Genomic DNA, 18,750 nt, shown 5'->3' on the forward strand with positions numbered 1-18,750 from the left:
TTATTGACCACTATCTACCACCAGGCTGTTTAGCACAACTTGCGCGTTGCGCGAGTCTATACATCAAGCGCGACTTCAAGTAGGTATGAACTCGCGGAGAGCGCAAGTTGTGCTAGACCGCCTGGCGACCAAATAACGGTAGTGATAAGAATGTACTGACTTTCAATACGGAGGTCACAAGCTCAAACTTTGTTGAACTTTAAGTATGACGGCCCAGCCACGACATTGGTCTAAGCGCGACAGCGGCGAGCGGCAGCCATACGTGCGAATGAAAAGTCCCATCGCTGTGTCTCGCTCCAATGTATGGCTGCTGCTCACCGCTGTCGCGCTTAGACCAATGTCGTGGCTGAGCCCTGAGGGCGTCTGAGGCGCCTGGCTATGGACCATGTGCTTAGCAAGATTCTTTAAGAATGTTGGTGCCTAAGGAAGACTTTGAACCCTTTGCGGCCGTGTCTAAATATGAGAGCGCCGAAGGCGTCTAGCTTTGGGTCAGGCTTCACCCGACTCTGTTAGACTGAGGGCGCCTTCAAAGCGACATGTGGACACTTTTCACCACTCTCTCTCCGCGCCACTCGATCCTGGACCTTTAGTAATAGATACTACTAGTTCAATCGGAAGATCAGCGCTGGAAGTTAGCTGCAATATAGAATATAATTTATAATACAATATGCTGAGATTAGACCATTTCCTGGCATCTTCTCTTTTTGATGTCTCCTTATTTGTAATATTTTCCTTTTTAACCGCCGCCTCAAATCTCTCAAAAGAAGGTGGTTCTCTATTCGTCTGTATTTTTTTTAAGTGTTTGTTCCTCGATATCTCCGTCGTTACTGGACCGATTTTGAAATTTTTTTTTTGATTGAATGTATATGTATACAGATTGGTCCCATTTTTCTCAGAGCCCAGTTCTGATACAAGCTTCTGATGATGGGATCCTGGAGAAATCGAGGGAACTCCTCAAATCTGAAAGGCATACATATGGCGATTTTTGTGTTTTTAAAGGAACAGCATGCATTTACGTACGGAACAGTGACATTTGGTGCAGTGGAACTGCTGATGATGGTCAGAACGGAACTCCTCAAATCTGAACGGCACGCTTATAGTGACTTTGGTATTTTTATAAGAACAGCATGCACTTACGTCCAGAACAGTGAAATTTGGTGCAGTGGAACTGCAGATGATGTTCAGAACCGAACTCCTCAAATCTGAACGGCACACTTATAGTGACTTTGGTATTTTTATAAGAACAGCATGCATTTAAGTTCAGAACAGTAACATTTATTTAGTTATATTTGTTAAGCATATTGACTTTTCAAGTCAAATTTTGTCAAGCTTCGATTTCTTATAATCGGATTCATGAGGAATTGAGGAAACTCCTCAAACCTTAATGGTATACGTATATTGATTTTTGTTGCCATCAAATAATTAAAGCATTAAAAGCAGTTTAAAAATACCTACACATTTCTACATAATCCAACATTCGCAAGTAGCTTTCACCAGAACTCCAAAGGCGGCAGTTTTTTTTCTTAAAAAATATTTCTGTAAGTTTACTGTTTACAAATAATTGAATTCTATTCTATTTTATTCAATGGAAGTAAGGCTACTTACACCAAACCTCCATATCCTTGGTCCTGACGAGCGGCTCCTCATTGATGATCTTGTTGACTTCATTCTGGCTCTTGCAGGTGAACTGACGTCCGTTCTCGAACCGAGTCACCGTGAACGTGAGGTTCGCCATAGTTTCGTAGGTTGAGTCTCTCTGAAATAGAATGGTTTGATTGTCAATATTCAGCACAAAGAAAGGAGTATGAATGGCGGTAAAAAGAAGATACGAAATGCTGCGAACCATACTCCTGATAAATGCTACACCGAGTCAGATGACGCAACGGAACCAAAAAACAAGCATTTCGTCTGCCAATGATGATTCTATGCATAGATTTGCATTAAAAGTAGAAAAAAATAAATATTGCCTTGGGTAAAACTTCAATCGTACAATTATACATTTTCCACTTTAAAATTTTAATATATTCGTTTCTGGTGAATTTCCAAGGTTTGGGATAGTGTCGAGAGGCCATAAGTTCAAGAGAGTTAATAAATATATTTTTCTTATTATATCTACATTTGAGAATAATTTGAGAAGATTCTCATCATATATGCTACAATACTGGTCACACGCTCGGATTGATTTCCTCTTTTGAGACATCGTTTATTATACAACTAGCTTTTGCCCACGGCTTCGCTCGCGTTAGAAAGAGACAAAACGTAGCCTATGTCACTCTCCATCCCTTCAAGTATCTCCACTTAAAAAATCACGGCAATTCCTCGCTCCGTTTTGTCGTGAAAGACGGACAAACAAACAGACACACACACTTTCCCTTTTATAATATTAGTATGGATTTCTCATTATTTATCATTCTGGTTCACGGCACCAAAATGTAAATATTCATGTAGATGTGACGGGTACAACTTCATCTTAAAACTCTTTGCCAAGCCCTATAATTTCATTACACTGTTAACGCATAATGTGTATGTATTAAATAAATTGCTTCATAGCAATACACATGTTGAACGGGCGTACTAAACGACCACATCTCATATTTAAGGATTTTTGAGATTTTTGCAGATTCAGGTTCAGAATCGTCGAAAAAAAGTATTTTTTAAAGCTTTTTTCGAAGATGGCTACACACCTTCATAAAAATATGAAATATTTTTTCTTGCAATATAGCTACAAATCCAAATATCCCGGTATAACGTGATAATTTATTTGAATAGTGGTCTTGCACAAACTTTTGAATGTTTTTGAATTGTGTCCTCTTAGTATTTAGAAAAAATGTGACCGATTTAGCTATCCTATAGAAACATTTCCTAAATTAATGAAATTTCATTTGACACTAGACTGAAGCAGTATATATTGAATAGCAATCCAATCCCAAATATAACACGATTAACTCAAACAGATCTACACATTTTACTGATATACAAAAATGTCTTAAAACCATGTTTGATGAAAATCGGTATACTATGTCTTGGTTTTCTTTTTTTTTCAAAATTTATATTCTTTTAGGTCATTTTTTAAGATGTGGGCGTTTAGCAGGCAGGGGACATGTCGAACGGGCCTGTTATTTTCCATGCATATCTAATTAATGATTTACATTGCAAATACTTGGGAAGTTTTGGGAGTTGGGATGGAAGGCAAACATGGAGTATAGGTACTTAACAAACTCCTATGTGAGATGGTTACAGTTTGAAATAAGACTTTGAATCTATTGATAACCTTAGAGTTAAGCCTGAAATCATTATCATAATCATTATTTACACAAATAAATTTAATTCATTAGACTTATATTGACCGGGAGATATAAAAATATTGCTTTATTTGTTCCTGAGTCATGGATGTTTTCCATGTAAGGTACAGCGGGGCAAATCTAGACTGTGGGACTAGGGTTGTAAATAGAAAAAAAAACCAAATGTTTTTTTTCAGAATTGTGAAAAAAAAAACATGAAAAAAACCGAGCACCTTGGTTTTTTTTCTGAAAATGTTTTTTTTTCAGATGAACAAATAATACGACAATAACGGTTTTTCGTGAGTTGTAACGTGTTTCAATAACTATAACGTAAATTTTAATTCAATTAACATTCAGTATACAAACGTTTATTGGGGAATCCCCGATGCTGCGTGTAGCGTGGAGAGGCGGTGGTGTTGCCAACAGTAAAAAGTGATAACTACCAACTACAGATTTCGTAAATGTTACTTTTATGAGACCAGAAATTAAAGTTATTTGATTAAATTCGTTTAATAGTTAACATTAAGTCTAAAAAACCGTATAAAAGTATTAACTACTTTCAAATTTTGAGATTTCGTACTTTAGAAAAAAAAACATACTCCAGAAAAAAAAAATGTTTTTTTTCACGGTTTTTTTCTTGTTTTTTTCAAGCCAGAAAAAAAAATAGTTTTTTTGCAACCCTATGTGGGACAATAGTAACTGATCCATTATTACACTATAATGTTGAGTTTTACACGTATCCACTGAACACGGCTACTATATAATTATAACCGGTGGACACTCTTTTTTTTATTTTTTTTATTATAAATGGGCTTACTCTTGACCACAGACTAGCCAAAGGCAAAGACGTGGCCTACTCTATTTAATAATGCAAAGTCATTGCAAACATTGTAGAACATGGAAAAAATGGACCAGTTACATTTGCCCCCCAATCGAGATTTGCCCCGCTGTACCTTATATAAATATGTATTTATCTATTTAAGTATGTACAATATATCATCGCTTAGCACCCATAGTACTAACTTCGCTTAGTTTGGGGCTAAGTTGATCTGTGTAAGGTGTCCCCAAAAAGTATTTGTTTATTTTATTGCTTTCAAACAAGGTAAGTATGTCAATTAAAGTGTAGTTATCGCTTATGGAGCGACGTTTATAAACGTTACTCGCAAGAGAATGTATATATTGTATTTTGTATAATTGTCAAATGCTAGACTTGATCATAAGAATCTGATGAAACATAAACTTCTTCAGATTAAAATTAACTCAAACGCTTTTAAATTTCCAAATCCCATTAGGCACCCTCAAAATATTATCAAACTTTCTGCCCCATCACATATTTTAGGTCCTCGAGAGGAAAGGCGCGACAGCTTCTTCATACAAATGTAGTTCCCATTTTCCCCTTACTTTTTTTTAAACAGTTTGATTATTTTATTCATAAATACATACAAAGCTAAGATAAACAATTTTGATAGCCCTGCAACTGCAATCTCTGTCTATTTTTCCTAAAAGTTGACTGGTAAAGAATATTTTATGGCATTAAGTCCGCCCTTTGTACTTTAATGCTTTCTTTTGTGCATTACAGGTTAGAATAAATAACGATTGATGCGGTTTAGGATTACCTGTAAGCCCGTAAGAGTTATTATTCAATAAAAATAATTATTTTTTTATATAAATCTGAATACTTCATTATCATTCGTATCGGCGGGCCGTCAAAATCACTGCTAACTTACATACATGGTCGTACATATTATGGTACAAATCTGGCAATGTTCCTACGTTACATTTTTCAATATTTGTATTTATTATGACAGTTAGATACAGCATTAAAAAATGAAATTACTTCACTCCTGATTTTTCAAGGAAAAGTAATACTTATCAAATTCTCTTAATAATATTTTCCATTATAGAGAGGACATTTTCCATTATTTGTATGAACAGGCGACACCCAGCACTCCCCTTACGTCTTAACTCTCAAAGACTGTCACTTTGCCCCCAAGGGGACAAATTAAAATTTTACTGCGCCCTTGGACCTATCACTGCCTATTACACCCTCTTAAGGCTCGTTTACACTTTGTGAAGTAGCAAGTGCAGGTGTTAAGTGATTAGTTAACTTTTTTTATCCGGATAAGTGTTAAGTGTTTAGTAGTCGTTTACGCATTGTTTAGTTGTGGCCGCTTACAGATTTGAAGCGCTTGGCATCCGTTGGCTCGTTGGGTGGACGACATCCGGAAAATTACGGGTCACAACTGGATGAGACTAGCTCAGGATCGGGACAAGTGGCGTAGTAGTGGTCTAGTAAGAAGAGAGGCTTATGCTCAGCAGTGGGCGATAAAGGGCTGATTATGATATGATGATGATTCGTTGTGCTTCATGTAAGTGCAAAGGGGAGCACGACCAACAACGATATTTGTGGAGAGAGAGAAAGAGATATGTTGGAGCGAGGGAAGTATATTTATGGGTGTGCGGGGGAGTACTTAACAGGCAAAATAGATCACTTTACTATACACTCGCACTTCGCACTCGCACTTGTGACTTAACCACAGTATGACAATATGGCCACTCCCCTGCTTCCCGCTGAAAGTGCTCTCGGTTACCTCACAGTTATCGCCCGTCAAGAACACGACCAGTCGATCTGTCATATCTCACTCACACAGGTATGGTACGCGTTCTCCTGCACGACAGACTGTGCTTAGGAACGCATTTCTTTCATATATTTGGTCGCTATTGTCCAGTCGAGTGTAAAAATATGAGTGTACACATCTTACTCAAAAATATGACCTATAGCATCGTAGTCCGGTGTAATAAGAGCGTAGTACCATAATTATGAGACGATTATTTCGATACGTATTTTTGCACTTGACTGTCCGAGGTATGACTTAACAGCCTTTACACGTTGTTTTTACTAATCACTTAACACCTGCACTAATCACTAATCAATATGTAAACAGGCCTTTACGCAAAGTAATAAATTTAGGGAAAAATCTGCCAAGTTTTATTGGATGAAAGTTGGGAGCGATTTAGGTTGATGAAAAATTAAAGTGATATCGGAGGCTTTTCAGGCAAAATGGCGCGTTAATCGTATGAATTTTTATAAGATTCGTGTCAGTTTTTTATAATAGCTACCTTTTTATAATACAAATGTTAAATTGAAATAGATATCATACACGAAAGAAAAAACGGCAAGTCCCACTGGTATAGATGGCAGCACCATCTCTCTCGCTATATCGTAATCCTGCAAAGGATTTGTATAGGAGGTGCAAGCACTAATTGCTCGCCCTTAGAGTTGGTCAAAAGGCGCCTAGCCTTATCAGAGATAACATACACCAGAGAAATTTCGTCGGGTACCACGGCGGGCGCGTGGTCTAGTGGTGAAGACGTTAGCCGCGTAAGCTGAAAACCCGGGTTCGATTCCCGGCTCGGCCACCCGTGGGCCTTGTCGTTTTTTTCTTTCGTGTATGATATCTATTTCAATTTATATAGGAGTGTCACTACTTGAAAAAAATAACAAATCAAAAAATATTCAATAAAATAATTTGATTTGTTCCCTAGTAGTAATACAAATGTTGTTAAAAATTATGTTCTCTAGCTTCTTATACGAATTATGAGCTATGGGGCATATGAGAAACCTTTCTACAGTGAGATGTAAAATAAGATGGAGAAATTATGAATAAATTAATTGATAAATTCGACATGCACTTTCGCAACTCACTGTACACCCGTGTTGTAACACTAGACTGTCCTACATAAGTACATTTTTAATTTCCAGAAGTGGGCAGAGGCACGAGGTATTTAAAAAAAAACTTTCAAGTCGAATCCGAACACCTACGTAGAGTTCCGTACAAGTTTGTAGATTAACATCGTGAATACATTAATGTAGTTATAAAGTGGTATACATTTACATATTTTCGTCACAGGTTTGGAACAATCTTTCCACTATTTTAAACTTTGCTCAAACTGCAATTTATGGATTGCAATAATTCATCGTTGATGCCAACGCCCGGATTTTATATAAAACCTAATTTTATTTTAAAACTGGCTTAAAAATTTTAGTACTAAAATGTCAGAATCAAAAGTAGCGAATCAAACAACGAAGTAACTACCATTCTGTAACCGCTAAGTAAAAAGAGATGTGTGTCTTGTCTATATGTACATAGAAAAATAATTAAACTTTTACATTTCTGACCACGAACTGTACATATTTATCTATACAGTGTGTATTTATAACCATAATCACAATCATATTTTATTGGTAAAATCATATTACACGTCAAATCACATTACACTTGTGTACAATTTTTTTTTTTCATATAAACTACAACAGTATACTTAATGAAAATACAATAAAATTATCTTATTATAAATAACTCATTGTAGTTATAAAAAGCCTGCTCGACAAGTCACTATTTCAATTTAATTTTAAGTATGGGGTTCTTCAAAAAAGGAGTGTACATGTACAAGTTTCTAATGGGTCGGCAACGCGCACGTGACACCCCTTGAGTTGCGGGCGTCCATAGGTTACGGTGACCGCTTTACATCAGGCGGGCCGTATACCTGTTTGCCACCGACGTGGTATAAAAAAAAAAAACGCTGACGCACTAGGAGCCGCGACAACTTCGCTCGGAAGATGATTATAAACCTTGCGACCCATGGCATGAACGAGATTTTTCGATTTGGTGAGTCTGAGAGGTACAAGGGGTAGTTTTCTGGCTCGCGCACTCCGGGTTTCGTACCTACGGTGAAAAGTTATTCCGGATGTCAGATACTTTTGGTGCGTTGTTTCATTCGCTACTATAGAGGCTGACTGTATCAATGATCAAAGCTATTACCATGGGATTTTTTTATGTTATGGAATAACACTTACCATTCGCGTAGTCCCATTCTGTAGCGTGCAACAAGAGAAATGGGGGTTAGTTATAATAGTACCTAATAAGTAGTAGTGTGAAAAATATACGGACTATTTTCGTTACCTTAACTTTCTACTATTTACGTTAACTTTCTATATTTTTAGGGTTCCGTAGTCTAGGAACCCTTATAGTTTCGCCATGTCTGTCTGTCCGTCCGTCCGCGGATAATCTCAGTGACCGTTAGCACTAGAAAGCTGAAATTTGGTACCAATATGTATATCAATCGCGCCTACAAAGTGGTAAAATAAATTGTTAGGGTACCCCGTCATGTAAAGTGGGGACTGATTTTTTTTCAACCCCAACGTGTGATAGGTATTTGTTGGATAGGTATTTAAAATGAATAACGGTTTACTAAAATCGTTTTTTGATAATATTAATATTTTCGGAAATAATCGCTCCTAAACGAAAAAAAGTGTGTCCGGGGGGGAGGGGTTTTCAAAAGTTAGTGGGGGGTCTAACTTTTGAACCATATGTTTAAAAAATATGAAAAAAATCACAAAAGTGGAACTTTATAAATACTTTCTGGGAAAATTATTTTGAACTTGATAGGTTCAGTAGTTTTTGAAAAAAATACGGAAAACTACGGAACCCTACACTGAGCGTGGCCCGACACGCTCTTGGTCGGGTTTTTTTAAGTGTGACTAGTTCAACAGAGACCTCAACACGAGTGCTTCTAATACCCCAGGGTAACAAACAGGGTAGCCAACTAGCCAACGTCGCAGCGCTTCGTAAGCGTTTCGTATAGCTGACTACCTCTATTGATCTGTAGTGGCGCGACAGAGCCAGACTGCAAGATTATGTATTGAAATGGTCTGTTTTGGCTGGCGGTATATATACATATACATACAACATACATACATACAATCACGCCTGTATCCCATAAAGGGGTAAGCAGAACACATGAAACTACTAAAGCTTCAGTGCCACTCTTGGCAAATAAGGGGTTGAAAGAAAACGAAACTGTGACATTGCAGTGACAGGTTGCCAGCCTCTCGCCTACGCCACAATTTAACCCATATCCCATAGTCGCCTTCTACGACACCCACGGGAAGAAAGGGGGTGGTGAAATTCTTAACCCGTCACCACACAGGCATATATACATATACAGTGCGTAAACCTAATAAGGGCGATAAATGTAACCAGGCATACAATTCAATATTGTTATGATTAATTAAGAGGTGTTTTTGAGCTACTCTTAATTTTCACCCCATAATGAATTTTTGAAAAAATTCCCAGCAGCAATGTACTGTAAACGTGGTTGCGATGACAATCAATGACAACTGTCAACGAGCGTTTAACGCGAGTGTGTTTGCATTACGTTGCGGGCCGAATTAATTTGTATGGATAAAAAAAAATTTTCAATTGTAAGTAAAAATTATCGAATTCCATTTTTTATGTCCTATACTCACCACCGTTAAGAGGTTCGCCCGTATTGAGTTTACACCCTGTATAATATTCTTTATTGTGCACCATTCAGCAAAAAAATACACAAAAGATGGATCACGTTTAACAACTAGGTAACAATAGGCGGTCTTATCGCTAAAAAGCGATCTCTACCAGATAACCTTTAGGTAGCAGGAAACAATGAATTAGATCATTAAATGGTACCCTAATTTAAAAGGTCCAAATAAGGAATGTGTCGCTTTTTGAAGGGTTGACAATGCGCATGTTACACCCTTGTTGGAACCGTCAATAGGCTACGATGGCATTACCTGGCCTGCCCAGAGGCCAGAGGCCTGTGTACTCGTTTACCACCAACGTGGTAAAAAGCTATTTTCCCCAGACGATAAAAAAATGATAAAAAGTTCTATTCAACCGAAAATTATCTTTTTGAAGCTTAAAAACGTTTTGGTACCAATTAGTAAGCCAGCCGTGTCGTCCGCTTAGTATTCATTAATTCTTAATTTACGATATTTAAATAAGAAACGAAATAAACCACCGGGCGGCCATTTTTAAAAAATAAGCTAATTAATATGTACGGGAGAGTAAAGACTGAAAAAGGGATGTGGTACTTATCGATAACATGAATTCATCGTTAATTAATTCAGTCTTTATTTCAACTTTATTTATTGCACAAATGCAATAAAAATACAAATGGCGGACTTAATGCCTAATGACAGTCTCTACGAATGTAAAATGATTATATATACGTACATTATTTTGCATCATCGGTTAAGACGTTACAGCAGGGGTCAATTCTCCATACAAACACTCTCGACTATTTCATAGTCATAGTCATAGTCATTTATTTTATAAAACCAATTTGCAAGTCAGAAATAGAAATTACTTATACATTATTTTACAATACAGTAAAATTAATCATAAAAATAGCATTGATCATTTTCAGTCAAAAAATTGTAATAACAAATGTGCATTAATAAAAATAAAATAATCATGGCTCATAAAATTATAAAAAATAAATAAAGGGCTAACTGCTCTTATACATTAAAAATTAATTGTAGTTATAAAACGGGCGCTCAATAAGCCAGTGTTTTAACCGGCGCTTAAAGCTGTGCAGACTCGTTGCGTCAGTAACAGAGCTCGGCAACTTGTTGTAGACCGTCGGGCCCATCACGTGAGTTAGCTTGGACGGCTTCTCAAGTTTGCGGCTGACACCCACGAGCTTGTTTGCATTACGCGTATTGTACCTGTGTACCATTGCGTTCATTTTATAGGACGTAAGGTGTTCACGTACGTATACAGCTACCTGCATAATCACCACTGCGGGTAATGTGAGTATGCCTTGTTCTTTAAACAGCAATTTCGCCGGGGTATCTAGCGGCACTCGTGAGATAATGCGTATGGCACGTTTTTGGAGGCGAAAAACTCTCTCCCACTCAGCGCAGCGCCCCCAGAGCTCAGCCCCGTACTGTATGAGAGAATGAACTGTTGCAAAATAGCATGTTCGAGCAACCTTCGGGGACACGGACTTGACGACTCGACTCAGGGCAAAGCACGCGCTGGCTACTTTGCTACATAATTTGCCAACATGACGATCCCACTTCAACCCGGAGTCTATTTCAAAGCCCAGAAATGTTGTGCTAGTGGTTTCGTCTAGTAGCGTCCCATCGATTGTTATAGCCAGCGGCGCTTCTTTGCGGCCTGATTAATTGAACTGCATGAAATGCGTCTTTCGAAGGTTAAGTGCTAATCCGTTGCTTCCAAACCAATGGGCCAGCTGCGTCGCCGTCTCGTTCAATGCCTTAGCCTTCCTCCCTGGTTCTTGAAGATAGAGCAATGATTTTTTCAACACATATTATTATTATTTTTATCTGTGTCGGACCGTTTTATTATTTTGATATTCTTATTGTTAAAGACGCTAGAGCCCATGAAATTTTTTCAAAAACGGCCTTATTGATTATGGCGCAAAAAAGGTGTGGTATTCAAAATTGGTAACAATTAGCCAAAAAAACTAAACGGTCTGACACAGACTATTTTATTGTTATTCCGATACTCAAATTTCGTTACGATTGATCAAGTTTTGACGGAGGAAACAGTCGAGAGCGGAACCTCGATTTTAAAGATTTTTCTCGCAATATCTTTTAACTGAGGTGTTCTGAATGGATCCTTTTTTTCAATAAATCTAGTAAATAACACTAGTATGTTTAACTAAAATTCTCAAAGTGAAAGGGGGGGGGGGTCCTTTCCATTTTCGCTCCTGTACCGTCTTAACAAAACTAAAATAGACCTCGGAAAAGATATTCAAGAAATAAAAGCTTTCAACGATCAATAATACAAAACCCACCTTTTCAATCATACAATAATCCCTTCCAAAACAGCGGTAATCCGCCATGTTTCTTTTGCTTTTTAATCCACAGATACATTTATCAAAACGATATTATCTGTATCGACTTTTCGCATCACTTAAGACCTTTCAACAGACAAGAGTTAGAAGTTAACGTACGATAATTTTTTCGCCCCAACTTTGAATTAATTGCTCGAAATTTCACAAAGTTTCGCGAATTTTCGCACTGGTGCTGCGATGCTTATCGATAAATTTTGGCGCGTCTCGCTGGAAGGAAGCCAAATGGTTATCAGTTGTTTGTATTTTGTTTGCGATGTTAAATTTATTGGCAGGTGGACATTTGTGCTGGTAGAAATGCAACTTTGGGCGAGTTTTGCTTTAGTGAATTTGTGTTTATTTTGTAGATGCGATTCGTCAATTTTGTTATTGGAAATAGATTTATGGTAAGAGAGAAATGTTTCCACTTTTATGGATAAATATTAGATGATTACATTATGAATAGTAGCAAATGTTCTAAGCACGAGCATTGCCTATGGGTAGCTAGCCCTACGCGTGTTGATTACCATTACATCGAAATAAAAAGTGCTTAAGCTGTAAAATAATTATTAACTTCTATTTACATTTTATTGCACAATCATGTTGTAACACAATTAAAATTAAATTAATCATAAACTCTTCCATTTAAGCAGAAACTGTTTTCACCGATTTAACTAGAAGAAAAATAAAGAAAATAGATTCAATTTTGACAACTTATAACGCTTTTGACACAATTTTATTTTAATCTCGAAAATCGGTCACGTTAATTCATGCGTGCAAAAGGAAGTCAAAATTTATAGCAAAATTCACGAGAATCACCAAAACTATGCTCAATTACAGATCCAGTTCCTTAATAAGTTATCAAATTGAATTAAATAGAAACTAAATAGGCAGGTCTGATTGATCTCTAATAGATTAAAGTAACTTAATCTTAAGGATAATTGACTACTTAATGGCCCACAGTTGCTGAGATTCTGACCTCGCCCTTGACCGTAGTTGAGTTGTAGCCTTGAACTTTGTTGACCTTGGCTAAACGCTCTTGATCGAAAAGTTTGATGAAATGCATGGATGAATAAAAATACCTCTTTTTTCTTTTTTTCTCTTCAATATCTTCTTCCTTGCGTAATATTTGACACGGTTCATGAGAGCCTGGGGTTCGCTGACAACTAACTCATTTTTGTAAGCACTTCTAACGACTCACATCATCATCATCGTCAGTCTTTAATGCCCACTGCTGAGCATAGGCCCCTATATAGTTTCAGGTACGCCACTTTTTCAGGCCCTGAGCTAGTCTCATCCAGCTGTGACCCGCAATTTTCCGGATGTCATAGATCCAACAACCCAACCGCTGCCAGGTGCTTCTTACATTTGTAAGCGGCCACCAATAACACAAGTCAGCAGTTTACTACTTACTACGTAAAATTTAACCTGAAAACTGAAGATTTTTTGAAAGCGAGCTATAATATTTTTTTATCGATATAAATGTTTAGTGTCACATCACTAAACTTAATGCGATTACAGCAGAGAGGCATTAAAGATATTTCCCTTCGCGATTGTTTTTCCAGCCGGTGTTCGGAACTTTAGTTCCGCAGGTATTTTAGGGTTCATTAATGAAGACAATTTAAACAGATTTCAGAGAAAGGTTATTTATTAAATCACACAGGCTCACGCATGTATTCCTAAAAAGTGTAAGCAGTGCACATAAAACTGCTCAGGTTTTAACTGCCACTCTTAGCGATTAAGGGATTGAAAGAAAATTCGTGATTTTGCAGTAACAGGCTGCTAGCCTGTCGCACATACCACATTTGACCATATATCCCAAAGTCGACTTCTACCGCTGAGTGGAAATCAGATTCCCTTTTGGGAGCTAGGTTCGTATCCTACATCGTTCGTAGGCTTGTGTAGTACATGTACTAATAGTACAAAAGACACGATTCCCTGCACTGTACTAGACCTAACTACTCCCAAATGATTCTGCTCTCTAGTACATTTAGTACACTCACACACGCGCAACAGAATGAGAGCGAAAGGAGCGAAGAGCCGAGAAGTGACAATGACAGCAAAGCGATCCGTGTGATCCAACCATAACCGAACTAGAACCGACTGACTCGGACCGAGAGCGCGCGGAAACGGCCGATCTGCTCTCGGCTAGTACGAGCGAGCGTTACTGTGCGCCATATACACAATTTGTCTCTCGCTCTCTCGGTGCACTACTGTACTAAATGTCCTAAAAGAACACACTACACTTCTGAGGTCGTACTAGTTGGGTGCAATCTTTTCAGTTAACGAGCAGGCACAACTCTAGTATCCTAGCGACTGCGCCATGTAAAATATGTATTGAGACGGAGGAGTACACGTAAGCTGGTTCTAAGACTGGAATTTATTCTTCTACCCACATATAGAGGTATAAAAGTATATATGTCGCAGGGAAATGGCCAAAACAGAGATTTGATCAAATCTCTAAGGGATATGATCAAATCACGCAGGATGTCAAAATGGCGAATCCATTTTATCATTTCTCTAGAAAATTTCAGTCATTTGACCAAATCCCTGACTCTGTTTAGTGAAATCACAAAATCGGCCAACAGGCACGCCACGTTTTGTCATTTCACTGGATTTGTTTAGGAATTTGATAAAATCCCTGAACCACGACAGTGAGTTGACGAAACTAGCTTGTAAGGTCAACTAGTTTTATCATTTCGCTAAACAAATTTAGTGAAATGATAAAGATTCATTTGGTATATGGTATGGTGATTTCATTAAATCTCTGAGTTCAGTGAAAAGACAAAATATTTTAATAAATAAGAAAATAATTTAAAATGAAACAGTTTTAGCATTGTTTCTTCACTTTTTCTATTTTTCTTTCTTATTTATCGAAACTCTTAAAACGGATTCAATTGCTTAAAATGTCTTCATGGGTTAGATAGCGGCGTAAAATGAGTGCTGTAAAGAATTCGCCCACTGACTTTTAATACCTATTTTGACATTTTATTTTACCATTTCACTAAGTTAGTTCTAGTTAGGGATTTAATCAAATCAAGTGACAAAGGCAAGAATCTAATAAATCAGATTGGATATATTAGATTCTTGCCTTCGTCAATTCACAAAACCAGTTCAGAGATTTAATGAAATCACCATACCATATAGCAAATGAATCTTTATCATTTCACTAAATTTGTTTAGCGAAATGTTAAAACTAGTTGACTTTTTGAGTTCGTTTCGTCAAATTACTGTCATGGTTCAGGGATTTTATCAAATCCCTAAACAAATCTAGTGAAATGACAAAATGTGGCGTGTCTATTGGCCGATTTTGTGATTTCACTAAACAGAGTCAGGGATTTGGTCAAATAACTGAAATTTTCTAGAGAAATGATAAAATGGATTCGCCATTTTGACATCCTGCGTGATTTGATCATATCCCTTAGAGATTTGATCAAATCTCTGTTTTGGCCATTTCCCTGCGACATATACATATATGATAACTCCGCTCCCAGCGTCCACTCAAGCCTTTTACTAGCGACTGGCATGTTGGCTACACCACACCACCGGTTCAAAAGCGAATTGAAAATGAAATATAAACTTCCAATATTAACGGAACACTTCTGTACAAAGTTTTCTTTTCACAGTTTCAATATTGAACGATACTGTCGCGACAAGCGGCTTAGGCCGTTCACTGAGTTGCAAAAGGAAAATTTAAAGTGTCTGAATTTAAAAATTAACGACCTTTCTCTTGCACTAGGCTTTTTACGATTTTGTTACGTTAACAAGCTTATGTCAGCGATTTCGTCTGTGTGAAATCAGTACCAGCAAATTAAAGTATAGCGCCTAGATAAAATCTAAGAGCAAAATCTCAATTTGAGCATTTGCTTGCATCAATGAACAGGCGCTCCAATAATTTTTCTCAATTTTATCCCATCTTTGGAATTAAAATTACCTACTTAAAGTGTCTCAATGTGAAATTATCAGTAGCTCTATTCGTTTAACAGCTAAGAGGCAACACACAAATAGATAGACAGACAAACTTTTTCAATTTAAATAGGTATTAGTAATTTAGTACAGATTCAATAATATGATCGCTACAAGACACGTAACTGTATAATTTAATTTTTAGATAACCCAATCAAAGTCGTAACACGAAGTCGGATAGGTAGTTAACACTCTAATAAAATATTGAATTATTAAGTCATTATTCCAAAGTTTTCCAATTCAGCTCGTTTGAATATCCATAATGAAAGCTCGCTTTTAACTCGTTTCATAAAATCTACAGTCGTGTTTTAATGACATTCATTATGAAACAGAACTATTGGGGTTAGCACTGACTGACTAGCACGTTATTTATTCGCGGATTAGCAAAAGAATGTTCTAGATTTTGATTATCATGGATTTTTGCAAAGTAACACCTGATTTCATATATTAAAGGCCACCTAGACTGCCATACATTATTACGTACGGTACACTCTAAAAAATGAAGACCAACTAAGAGCAGTTTTCTCTTAGTTGACGTTAAGTTAATTACTACAATTACGATCTTATATAATTCAAATAAAGCTGATTACTAAAAACAACAAGGGAATGTATGATTGAACTAATAACTTAGGTGTTTTGTTATTCCTAACCATTGTACACCTTGAATCAATTATGAACTTGTTAGGCATAACTATGTAACATAGGTTGATTCAATCCTTAGTTGAACTTACTAAGGTAACTTAGTTAACATAATTATTTTTCATGGAATTATTGAACAAGATCTTAATCGATTCAGTTACGTTGCAAAAGTAAGAGCAATCAAAATTACCTTATTCGATTTGTCTAAGATCTTATCAGGCTCGTATGGAATCAAGATGCTTGACTACGACTATCAAAATATTGATAGGAGCAAGCAAATTTTTTTAGAGTGTACGTTTTTTTCTCAGATTTTATCTGTCTTTTGCCCGCAGCTTTGCTCGCGTTAATACTTACAACATTTTAGGGAAGTGGTGGGTTAGAAAGAGATAAAAAGTAGCCTATGTCACTTTTCATCTCTTCAACTTTACTATCTTTATTTAATGAAATGAAATGAAATGAAATATTTATTTATAACAATGGTTACAAGTCAGCTTAATACGTACAGGAGTTTAGTTGAACTAAACTTTTACAGTTTACATAATATACACATATCTAAATAATTAGTTTATATGTAATTGCACATCCATCAAGTACTACCCACTACATGTAAAATAATGGGCGATATTACATCACTTAGCATTATAAGGTAAGTGGCATATCAAAGAACTCTTTATATTCGTAAAACATGTTATTAAGGAGCCACTTGTTTAATTTCGTTTTAAAACTGGCGGCAGAAGTTGCATTTCTGATACATTCCGGTAGGCGGTTGAATACTGATGGCCCGGTGGATATTTAACAATAATCACATCAATTCGTCGCTCTGTTTTGCCGTGAAAGATTGGCAAACAAATAGACACACACTCTAACCACAGTATAATAAAGAGTAGGTACTATCGTACAGTACGGCCACTCCCGCTCCCCGCTGAAAGTGGCACCCACCCGCTCTCGGTTACCTCACAGTTACCGCTTGTCAAAAACGCGAACAGTCAACCTATCATATTTCACTCATACAAGCATGGTACGCGTTCACCTACACGAGATTAGACTGTGTGCTAGGAACAGTAGGAACGCGCCTCGTTCATATATTTGATCGCCAGTGTCCGAGGTGTGCTCTAAAGCTTTTCCATTTATAATATTAGTATGGGTGTATCCGCATACTAATATTATAAATGGGAAAGTGTGTGTGTCTGTTTGTTTGTCCGTCTTTCACGACAAAACGGAGCGATGGATTGACGTGATTTTTAAAAGGGAGATAATTGAAGGGATGGAGAGTGACATGGGCTACTCTTTGTCTCTATCTAACGTGAGCGAAGCCGCGGGTGAAAGCTAGTATAATATATCTTAGCAGGTATAAAATACTCGTCCCTAAGGTAAAGGCGCCTATAATGAATCCATTATTTACAGCTCGACGTTAATTTCATTTGGTCCTTAATTAGAAATTAGTCCCTCCGCGAAAATACCCATTTATTAAGTAGGTATGGCTTTTATTAGGCTTTTTTATTTAGGTAATTTTTATGTCATTAGTTAGGAATTAGTTTTGTACCTACTGTGTATACACAAAATTTTAGGTTTTTGGTCTGAAACATTAATGTTCACTGAAATAACTAAACAACTACATAATTATATTATTGAATTAGTAAGTAAATATATAAAACGTTGATTTTGATTTAAATAATTGCAAATAAAATAGTTGAAACTAGGCATTCAAATAACATTTGATTAAAAAAAACTTGTAACGTATTTTAATGCAACTCATTATCTAACAGTCACGAAATATTGTACATTACGATACAAGTGCGGAAAAGAGGAAGTTCGAAACGAGTGGCGATAAATTGTCGATACGAGTTAGGAATTTATTTTCACACGTGTATCGTATGACGTTTTTCAGAACAGATAGCCTTCTAAAGTTTCGACCTGCCAAGAAATAAACCTTTTTAATACAGTTGCTCAAAAAGTGCCCGTTTTTTGGCTGTTTAGCGTGCGAGAAGTTGTATTTTACGAACTAGTGCGTAAAAAGTATAAACGTTCCATTTTACGACTACTTACCGAGCTGTTTTCATATTAGTCTAGTTTACTAAGACAGAATAAAACTATAAACATACTATTAAGTGATTAATATTTAAAACGTTAATATTTCATATGTAATTGTTTACTTTTAGTCATACTAAACATAATTTATAAA

General features: G+C 36.7%; 1 protein-coding gene across 6 annotated transcripts in view; it reads right to left on the reverse strand.

The window, feature by feature from the left end:
- Positions 1-18,750, reverse strand: part of LOC125236967 (nephrin-like) — an 835,833-nt gene that overhangs the window by 24,513 nt on the left and 792,570 nt on the right. For all 6 annotated transcript variants that reach the window (XM_048143884.1, XM_048143886.1, XM_048143883.1 and 3 more), the window contains exon 8: positions 1,606-1,756. In XM_048143884.1, the coding sequence (XP_047999841.1) occupies positions 1,606-1,756 (151 nt within the window). The remainder of the gene's footprint in view (positions 1-1,605; positions 1,757-18,750) is intronic.

The sequence above is a fragment of the Leguminivora glycinivorella genome, chromosome 20, assembly GCF_023078275.1.
Source record: "Leguminivora glycinivorella isolate SPB_JAAS2020 chromosome 20, LegGlyc_1.1, whole genome shotgun sequence".
In the NCBI taxonomy this organism is placed as follows: domain Eukaryota; kingdom Metazoa; phylum Arthropoda; class Insecta; order Lepidoptera; family Tortricidae; genus Leguminivora; species Leguminivora glycinivorella.